The 10425-nt window shown below is 43.3% G+C and overlaps 4 protein-coding genes across 4 annotated transcripts in view; 1 reads left to right on the top strand and 3 right to left on the bottom strand.

The window, feature by feature from the left end:
- PHALS_02546 (dna replication licensing factor) overlaps window positions 1–1889 on the bottom strand; it is a gene marked incomplete at both ends in the record, with an annotated part of 2150 nt that extends 261 nt beyond the window's left edge. Inside the window, 2 exons of the mRNA XM_024716945.1 lie at window positions 44–1368; window positions 1438–1889. Coding sequence (XP_024582493.1) covers window positions 44–1368; window positions 1438–1889 — 1777 coding nt within the window. The remainder of the gene's footprint in view (window positions 1–43; window positions 1369–1437) is intronic.
- Window positions 1890–2047: 158 nt separating this feature from the next.
- PHALS_02545 (glutathione peroxidase) lies at window positions 2048–2749 on the bottom strand (the record flags this gene model as incomplete). Its single annotated transcript, XM_024716944.1, has 1 exon — window positions 2048–2749. The coding sequence occupies one exon, from the start codon at window positions 2747–2749 to the stop codon at window positions 2048–2050; it is 702 nt and encodes a 233-aa protein (XP_024582492.1).
- A 793-nt stretch (window positions 2750–3542) lies between these two features.
- PHALS_02544 (gibberellin 2-beta-dioxygenase) lies at window positions 3543–4475 on the bottom strand (the record flags this gene model as incomplete). The annotated part of the gene is made up of 1 exon (XM_024716943.1): window positions 3543–4475. The coding sequence occupies one exon, from the start codon at window positions 4473–4475 to the stop codon at window positions 3543–3545; it is 933 nt and encodes a 310-aa protein (XP_024582491.1).
- A 1263-nt stretch (window positions 4476–5738) lies between these two features.
- On the top strand, window positions 5739–6267 carry PHALS_02543 (uncharacterized protein; the record flags this gene model as incomplete). The annotated part of the gene is made up of 3 exons (XM_024716942.1): window positions 5739–5910; window positions 6039–6088; window positions 6166–6267. The coding sequence occupies 3 exons, from the start codon at window positions 5739–5741 to the stop codon at window positions 6265–6267; spliced, it is 324 nt and encodes a 107-aa protein (XP_024582490.1).
- Window positions 6268–10425: the final 4158 nt, after the last annotated feature.

Raw genomic sequence — 10425 nt, 5'->3', positions numbered from 1 at the left:
GCTGTTTGCTTGGCAAATTTGAGAAACTGAGACTTGGCTGTACCCGGATCGCCCACGAGAAGCACGTTCAGATCGCCACGTACGCGCGAGTTTTTAATAAATTTAGGTTTTCCCCCAAAAAGTGCAAGCGCGAGCGCCGTTTTAACCTGTTGATGACCGTAGATGGACGGCGCAATACTATTAATGATGCGTTGCGCGATATCCGGCTGCTTAGCAAGACGCAGTATATGCTTCTTATCGTCAGCAGTCAATAATTGGCTGCCTAGAACATCGGCACGCCGCTCGACATGATTGGCTTCAATTACTGTACGAAAAACAGGAAATCCATCCCGCAAATTAAGCGTCGGATCGGGTGTATTTGTGTAGATACCCGTCACGGCAATTTCGTCACCAGGTCGTGCTTTATCAATCAGGTCTCCAACCAATACAACGTCCTTGGAGCGTGGTACGCGACCTGGTGGTACACTACCAGGCGATTCTTGCAATGTAATCTTTTGAAAGTTGCGATAAACTGTCTGCTCGCTATTGACAGGAAAATGACCTCGAAATTGACACTCTGGACAAGCATTAAGCTTTACTTCTTTCTGACTCTGTTGTGTAAACGGTCCTAATACAGCACCGCAACCAGGACAGTTGAGTTTAATCAGCTGAAGCTGTGGAAACACAGACGTTCGTCGAGTCACAACACCTGTAACTTTAATCAAAAAGTTTAAATGTGCCGTTCGTAGATCACGAAGTCGCTCTGTACCTGGCAAATCTAAGATACGCACGTAAATCTGCTGATGGATTGTCGAGTAATACGGAAACAATGACAAAACAACTTCTTGAGCCACTTCGTCCAAGATTGCTAACATATCCTTCGGAGCTTCTACAATCCACGCTGCAACCATCGACATACTATGAATAACATCCCCAATTTCAATTTCCAGTGATTGTTCGTTCCGTTGAGCCATTTGAACGATTTTTTCATAGTACACAATTTTTCCCTTTCCATCTGAAAACGTTTTGAGAAAATTACGAAATCGTCGTTTGATTTCATTTCGTGGGGTCTCGGTTGCAATCCACTCTCGTAATGGTACATCAAAGTGTTCAAGATTAATCAGCTCTTCGTCATCGTCAAGTGTTCCTTTCATTTCACCAAATCCTTCATCTCCTTCAACTCGTCGTTGAAATCGTCTCCGATGTGCATCATCATGCTCCATCTCTTGATCTTCTAAAAATGCTTGAGCAATACGACCTTGACGTGCATCTCGTCGATTAAGTTCTTCTTCTACTGCTCGTCTCGTATCGATATCCATGTCATCATACTGCCTTGAATCCAGCATTGTCGTATCATAACGATCTAGCGTCTCCATCTTGCGATAGTCCCTATATAATCGAAACAAACAATTTATATCATGATCTCTTTCGTTATCAACCTCATGTTCAACACTTTACATCTCTGCATTCTCGCCAAGGTCTTCACCATCTATATCATCATCCAAATCGTCTTCACTAAAGTATTGTCGCTCGCGCTCTTGAATATCAAGTTCATCAATAATCTCTTCGTCCAGCTCTTCCGCCTGTTCTCCATAGTCATCCTCTCTTTCATCTTCCTCCTGCTCCATGTCATCCACAACAAACTCACTGACATCATCTGTCTCATTTTCATTTACATTATCAGTTGACGTGGTTGGATTTGGTCGAGCATCTCCACGTCGCAAACGTCGGCGCTTCCGGTCCCCACCGTCGCTGTCATTCTCACTATCTTCAAGGCCATTTACAAGTGAAGATGCTCCATTCATTGCAGATGATGGTGCTGAAGATGCTGCTGGAGCAGATACTGAAAGATCGACACGTCCAGAGCTAGACGGGGAAGTCGGACCGCCGTCGTCACCACTAGTATCCATATTATTCCTGTCAAAAAAATAGGTGATTAAGCTAATTTTCTCATTTAATTTTTACAATGTAGAACTACTGATTGTCTTGAAAATTTACGAAAAACAGCGAAAAGTGTATGTGATTTTCAAGTACCAACTACGTAAAAAGTAAAGAATGACTATCATCTTCACTTATCCTTGTCTTCGGCATCTTCCTCATTCATCTCATGTCGAGAAGACTCGTTTCCATCAATTATTTTCTCGCCAAACGTCAAATCTCGTGGCAAATCCGCCAATACTTCTTCAATCTCTGCGACGACCTCATCTATCAATGGTTCCGTATCATTTGGAAACACAGCTATCATCTCGCCTCTATGATCTACTAGAAACTTGTCAAAATTCCACGTTGGAGCTACTGATGCGCCGTATTTATCTGCAATTTTCCTGAAAAACGGATGAGCGTTGTCCCCTTTCACCGATGTCTTCTCTGCAATGGCAAAGGTGACGCCAAATTCCATGTATCGTTTCAGAATATCGTCAATACTTCCAGGCTCTTGACCCGCAAAGTCATTGGAGGGCACGGCTACCACTATAAGACCTTGTTCACTGTACTTTTCGTGCAATGTCTGAAGTTGTTTCAGCTGGCTTGCATGACTGCACTTGGAGGCTGTATTGACTACCAAAGCTGCCTTACAGCGGAAGTCCTGGGGTTTCAATTGACCATTCAACGGTTGGATGGTTTTGAATCGAAGCACATCCAAAAAGCCGCGATTTTCGAGCCCAGATGATAACAAACGGATGTGTAGTGACTGTTGAAATGCAATGGGGCTTTGAATTCGTGACGTGGGCGACGCAATGCGCTGCAGCCGATACAACAGCGTCGCGGCCATGAATTACGTGCGATTATGTATAAAATTCCATATTAGATTTAAAACCTTTTTCCTGATATTACATTATATTAAGAAGATGCTCGTAAGTTTAAGGTTCGAAAACATTAAATTAGAAAAATGGGTATCTCGTCTGTAGAGCACTTTTTGCATGTTTTGATGGGTGGACTCGATCAGCATTCAATCACTGATGCATTTTAATGTATGATAGATCACTTTTGTCAAAATAGTGACGAATGCGAAGTTCTTCACGAGTAAATCAAAACTTATGATCGAGAATCTCGCGTATCTATAGCGCTAGAATCTCGTTGTCTGTTAAATTTGAACAACAGAATATTAGTTTAAGAAGCCTGATCTAAATCAATTGAATCGAAATGGAAGCTGTGAAAACTTCCTATCATGCATGTGGATTTGGAATAGCGGATGACACTTAAAATTTTACAAGCAAAAGGTTTGCTACAAAGGGCATTTTGTGCTGCGATGTGAATAACGTGAGTTTATCATTAGTTTTGTCGAGAATGCAAATATTTCGGTAACTTCAAGTCCACTTTGGCGAAGCTTCCAATCAATGATTTTGCAGTAAGGTGCTCTGTACGCATTTAAAAGCAATGAAAGATTGAGCGCAGAATGCGTTTGAAAATGATGTATTACAAACATGACCGGTGCAAGAGTCTAAAATGGGCGACGGTATAGCTGTCACGATCTGCTCCGAAACGATATAAATACGAAGGCAACAAGAAAAGTCACATATCAATACATAAATGACATTGATCTACTAATACTCGTCTACTTAGGCTCACTGACAATTCCCGAACGCAGCATAAGTTTGCTTGTACATATCCAAAAGATGCTGACCGCTTGTTGTTGGCGGATACCTAGCCGGATTCTTGTCAGTCACACAACTTGGAAAACACTCTACTTGACATGTAAAATTTGGATCATAAAAAAATGGAACTGAATAGCGATCTTTTCCTGACACATTAACAACCCGGTGCCGCGTCGACTTGAATTTTCCATTAGTGAATCTTTCAGCCATGTCTCCAATATTCACGACAAAAGCGTCTCTCCGAGGTGGAACATCCATCCACTTTTCCTCATGCAAGATTTGCAGCCCTCCGGTCATATCTGTTGACAACAATGTTACAAGTCCATAATCTGTGTGCGCTCCAGCTCCAAATATTCCCTTGTTCACGTCTGCTTTTTCCGGAGAATAGTGCAGCAATCTCAATGCTGCCATCGGCTTGTCGAACATCCCTAGACCATCAAACTTACCTTTTTCTCCTGCTGCTTCAGCAAAAAGTCTGGCCACATTAAAGGCTAGCTGGCACATAGCTGCATAATATGTTTCCATGGTTTCTTGAAAAGTAGGAAACTTTGCTTTATTTGGAAAGATATTGGGTCCATGAAGTGGCAGCTTCATCTCATCACTGTCTAAAGGCACGTGTCGACAGATGTAATAGCCCTCTTTTGTGTCTCCTTTAATTTGTACGGATGGATTTAAGGTTTCTTCGCTCATTAGGGTGTATCCCCTCATGTACTTGTTGGCCAGCACCAATCGCTTGTCTTCTAATGGCTGACTAAAAAACAAAGTCATCTCTTGATACACTTGTGCTATAAGCGCATCAGAAATGCCATGATTGACAAGATAGAAAAAGCCGACGGTAGTGCAGGCTAGACGCAGCTGTTCCGATGCATTGGGACTAGCGTAATCTACTTCGGGGATGGTCATTCGACAACTTCGGAATGATATTGACAATACTTGGCATATCAATATTGATATATTACAAAATTCATATATATTGACTTTCGTCAAAATTAAAAGTCAAATATCCCACTTGAATATGCAAATGCTTATGTGTGTTGCAGTATCGAGTCACATATTGTGTATGGTACACAAAGTAACTTAAAGTGGATGATGATCATCGAAAGTTTACGAAGAACCGGTCAAGTTTACCAGGGTTCTAAAAGTTGATGCTAGACTAGAAGGTGTATTCGATCTTCTTGGCACTGTAACAGATTGATGATGATCGCAAAAACGCCAGGACCGAACGATATTCTCACGGACGACAATTATTTCATCTCGAAGTTTAATGCCCAAATGACTCTGCTCAGGAAGGTCTTGCTGGGCCAAAGTCTTAGTAAATGCAAGGCATCAGCTTGCCGTTCTTGGGCCAGGGTCGGCAATGCAACGGGATACATCGCAGTGGAAGGCCGCAGATATGAAGGCTCTGGCTGTGCTAGTCACAATACTCTCCCCAGCTTACCAATCTATGGTTCGAGAGAGTGCACGACGGCTATGGAAGCCTGGGAGCTGCTCGAGACATTTCTCGCTAAGAGGAATCTCCACAACAGAGTGCAACTTTGCAAGCAGTTAACGAGTTTGAGATGCAGAGCGGTGCAAATCTCATGGATCACATGCTGAAGTTTGATGAACTTTGCCTTAAGCTTAGATAAGTGTAGCAGGTGATGATGTGGTCGATGATAAAAAGCTGGTGCTCTTACTAGGAAGACTGTCATCCGAGTATGACGCCATGATGCGTAATATCGAAGCGCGCATCAACGTGACAGTATCTGATGCCAAGGAAATGCTTCGCCGGAAATGCGGCACGATACGGAGGCGGTAGAGAAAGAAACTGCTTTCAAGGCTTTCAACCACCGCACTGGAGCAAGACGTGGCAAAGGGAGTCGTGGGTGAGAGGAGAAGAAGCATTGGAAACTGGGAGCCAAACGTGGTAATATTGGCTTTCACGGGAAATTTTACAAGTGTAGGCAGAGCGGACACAAGCGGATTACTGTCCAGGTGTGAAGGTATCGAAAGGTGGAGACGAAGTGGTGTTTTCGGCGACGAGTGACGTCCTGTACAAAGATCCAAGTGGCTGCTGAACAGAAATGAGACTTTAAAGCTGACGGCTGCATATGTCTGAGTCCTGCAGAGACATCCAAGCCTTTTGGTGCCTGGAAACGATAAGGTCTTTTAGTATGACGAGTGGTTATGTTCCAGGTACGAGTTGTAGTAGATATTAAGCACCACACACCTCAAAGCTCGGTAAACGATGATGACGATGGCGACAAGGTCGCAAGAATTTCTTCTACCAATCCCAAAACTTCAAAAGGAGTGATACTGGAGGTTGATGACGATGAAGTCCAACTCCGAAATGATGAAGGTCGATGCGTCTAGAGCCCATATTCCGTCAAGTTGTTCCGATTGTGCGGGGATAGCGAGATATTCAAGCAAGCGCAAGCTCTGATGACAGGATGACTAATTTTTGACACAACCAAATATTCGCCTCAGAGAGTACGTGTCCAGTCCGCATCGTGTTGCGCTGGATCGCAGTTGGTCAAGTGCAAGCGTGAAGTATCGACACCGCTGCCAGGACGGCGATCAAATTATATTTGACGATTGATCGACTAGACCACAGCTAATGTCCGAGCCAGCAAATCGTTTGCTCATGGATAGTGATTACCAAGAAGTTGTTGTTGATTTATCCCTACTTACAGATGGATCATCAATGAATAGTTAAGCGAATAAACCTGGCTCAAAACGCCAACGTACGAGATTGCATTGTCAGCAACCGATGAATTTTCAACCTGTCAAGAAATACTAGTGTCAACAGAAGTAAACCAATGATACGAAGCTATGGCAACGTAGATCCGAGCTCATACTCTAACCACACGTGGGATGTTATATATCGACTGCAATATGTGAAAGTCATCAGATTTAAGTGGGAGCGTATTGCGACGCAAATTGGGGGGCGACAAACAAACGCGACGGTCTACGTGCTACTGATGCTTAATTTAATTTTATAAAAAAGTATGCTTAAACTTAAATAAAAAATCAAGTTTTTTTCAAAAATATAAACTAAATCAATTACAAAAAATTAAACAAACTTATAAATATATATATAAAATAAATAACTAATATTTACTAAAATAGAGAGTGTATGGTTGGTGATAGTGGCATTGTGGTCTACAATAGCAAACTTCAAAACTTGTTGGCTATATCGTCTGCCGGAACAGAATACGTGGTATTGGAAACGGCAACTCTGGAATTGTTTGGACTCGCCACTTACTCAAGGTAATGGGAATCGCTTGTAAAACCGCCACGGCTGTGCAGCTGGACAACAAATCGACAATCAGTGTCACAACAAGCCAGGAATACATGCCTCGCGCAAAACACATTGATCGCAAAGCGCATTTTGTAGGATATCATGTTGAGCAAGGCACCATCCAGCTAATTCACCTACCATCCACCCAAAAGTTAGCTGACCGCCTCAATTAGGCACTACCAGCACCGCAGCTCATTCGCCTATGCAAGTGCAGTGACACTTGCATTGAGAGAAAGTTGAGGGGGAGTTTTACGGTATCAGCTCGCAAACTGTTCATGGTACATAATGTGAACTTGCAATGGATATTTATAATCGAGCGCTTACGAAAAAACTGATTGAGTTCACCAGAGTTCTAGATTGTAGATGATAGTACGCTCGACTAAAAAAAATGTGGGATTGATCTCCCTTTATTTGGCAAAAAAAGAGAGAGAACTACATCGCTAGTATGTAAGTGAGTTTTGGATGCATCACAGCCGAGCATTTTACACTGCAGAAAATATACTCTTAGTGTCTCATGACTGAACCCTTCTTAAGCGCTACCTGTAAACTCATACGATTTGGTACATATTGACAGATAAAGCGCAACCAAGAATGAAAGGGCGAAAACGCACCTAAAGATAGCAAGGCCGCCGAATTTTCTGACCACTCTGCAAAAAATTAATGCGACAGTTGAAGCAAGAATGTTCGACAAACAAAGTCTGCTGGTCAGGAGGGTACAGGTAGACAGTACGTCTTGAGTAATCAATCGTCGACCATGATCTTGCGCAAGTATCAACATTCGATGGACCGGCTTCCTGAATGGATGAGTAATTCGTTATTTTATTTGCGTGAAAAGGCTGCTTTATGGGCAGCGGAGGTGAGAAGATATGGATATACGAGACTGACAAAAAAGTGGTTTTGAAGAAACAAGCGACCGCGCTGTCCATTCGGCCAATATAACATTCTCCCGGGGTATAACTGGGAGAACAGTAAGCTTATGAATATTATGCTTTACAAAATGTTTGTATAAGCGTACGATACGATCAAACAGCAACTCTACAGCTGTTGTATATGCCAACCAAACGCGACGCAACTGGGTGTAAAGATGACTAAATCTGCCCGTGCAGACCGGTCAGTGTCTAATCATAATGAGGTACGCGACTCGCATCGGAAAAATGATGTCCTACCTCCTGTCAGATTTTATGCATCCGGATTATAGGGGAAGCGCGACACCGTGGAACAGAAGAAGAAACGTGACTTCAATTGAACGAATAGTTCTCATGCGACGGAACGGTGGTATTGCAGCAACAGCACGAGTAAGGTGAGACAAATAGAATTTGCAAGTCTTGTAGTCACAGCGATAGCAACACGCGAATGGTGAGCATAGGGCAGTACCCAGCCGCACCAACAGTCTACCGAACACAAAATACCGCAGAATTTAACAGCAGTCTTCAGCCAAAAAAAGTTTGTTTGACAACTCCTGTTAAAAAGAACACAGTCAAACAGTTGGAAGGTCAAAAGATGCATTAGTTGCCGAGTAGGTCTTTAGTGCTCGAAGATTCGTAATCTCGTGTAGTATGAAACATGCATCTTGCGTTTCCCTTTTGCCCTTGGCTGATAGGCAGGAAGACTCGTGATATCACGCGAGGGCAAATGCGTCACAAGATCGAGCTGGTGCAGTAAAAAGGGTGGAAGGGATGACGAGCCTCAATATATGTCAAGCGACATGGATGACCGGAGCATTGTTAGCAGCACGAGACATCCTGTCCGTCCATTTGAGCGTCGCATCCACTTGAACCTAGTGGCATTGATGACTTTTTTCGGGCAACGTAGCATAAACCAGACCAGTTGCTTGACATAGTGAAAAAGAGGTTCAATGGATAGTAAGCAAGAAATTATCAAAAAGCGGCTTTTTGGTAGTGAAGTTACCTGCAGAGATGGTTTAAAACATACTGAGGCGGAACAAGCGACAGACATACGCGGCAATGGCTTGTTGATTGGGGTTTTATCCTGAATCGATCAACTTACGAAGGAGATTACACGATAATCGGGCACATTGCGGAGTAGTTTGCGGTAGAGTGTCTGCCTTTTCGATGGCCTTTCGACTGGGACAGCCTTGGTTGTAAGTAGGAAATGGTGCTGGCTTTGGCTTGCATGGAAGCTCCTAGCAATTCTAACGTGCAAATCGATCGTGAGAGGAAACTGCGAATCCTCACTTAAATTTAGAGCAGTCGATGGCGAGCGGCAGCCCAGCGTTAACAAAACAACGTACGGCTACCGGTGTTTGGGCGGAACACATACTTTCTAGGACACGCATGATTTGTATAAAAAGCGAAATAGGCGGAGTGACAGCTATTTTATACGAAAAACTCCCTTATATCAGTAGTTTATGAGCTGGAACGGGAAAGCGATGGCTTAGGGCATGGTGCGGGCAAGTGTAACATACGCAATTTGTACTCGTAAGAATTCGTCCAACTTTTGACAAAAATGGTGTAGAGGTAGCATAGACACCATAACTGAGAGTTGCGTGAAAGAGATCAAAATGGGAGGGGTTGCTATTCTTTCGACACCCTCCGCTGCAGAGTCGGTGAAGCCTTGGAGACCGAGCAAGTGGAAAATCAGGATCATGTCTGATGGAACCGGTTGATTGAAAGATATACAATAGGTCTTCTACGCAGTTCTTCGGGTTATAATCTCGGTCATGGTAGCAATCTGACATATTGGGGCAGCCCCCCCCTCGTTCCTTGACAGAATCAGCGAATTGTGATCTGTAAGTCCCGAAGAGCGTGGTACTCTAGAACTTCATCCCACATATAAGCCTGAAAGACGCGCCAACTCTCATAGACCAGGTAGAAAATGGAGGTAAGGCTCCTAAGCCAGCAGATTTAATCAGGCCAATACTGCAAAGTCGAGACGACCAAGTTTACATACCATGATCTCGGTAAGCGGATGTCCGCTGACACACCGCACAATCCTTCTGGCTATACCATCTACAGCATCCACGAAGGAGATTTTGACAGGCCAAGACATCACAACCACGCGTTTTACGGATCTACTGGACAAAGTTATCTAAGCGTTTTTTTGGCACGGATGGTTAGCGCCGGTGATGACTCAAGCGTTGAAAAAAGATATTACAGCTACAGCCATATGCGTCGCGCACATGGTTTAGCTATTATCGATATAGTGGACAAGCTTGCTTTGAGATGATAGCAATTTTAGATATCGTGCATCACTCCGAGCCGAAGGTACAGTGCTGGCCAAAAATATGTAGCCATGACTAGTTCTCAAAGTTTTATGTCAACTTTCAGCGAAATACCCCAAAACCGTGTAGAAACGCTATTGAGACAAAGAGCTTCCGGAGCATATCATTTTTTTTCGCACACAATTTTTCGTTGCGGAGATCAAAAAGCGACCATCACTCTGACCCTGGACAAAAGTACGTAGCAGCGTGAAGTTCATGCGCTTTTAGAGATTTCATTAGCAGGAATTATCTATTTGATGCTCTGTCTTCTTACCTTTGTCTTCGATGACATCCTCAATGCGATCAGGCATTAATTTTACCAAGTTTTTAAGCCATGACATGTCCAAATTCTG

Source organism: Plasmopara halstedii (genome assembly GCF_900000015.1).
Source record: "Plasmopara halstedii genome assembly, contig: Scaffold_2061, whole genome shotgun sequence".
Classification (NCBI taxonomy): domain Eukaryota; phylum Oomycota; class Peronosporomycetes; order Peronosporales; family Peronosporaceae; genus Plasmopara; species Plasmopara halstedii.
The sequence above is the reverse complement of the archived record's forward strand: the minus strand, read 5'-3'. Positions and strand labels throughout refer to the sequence as shown.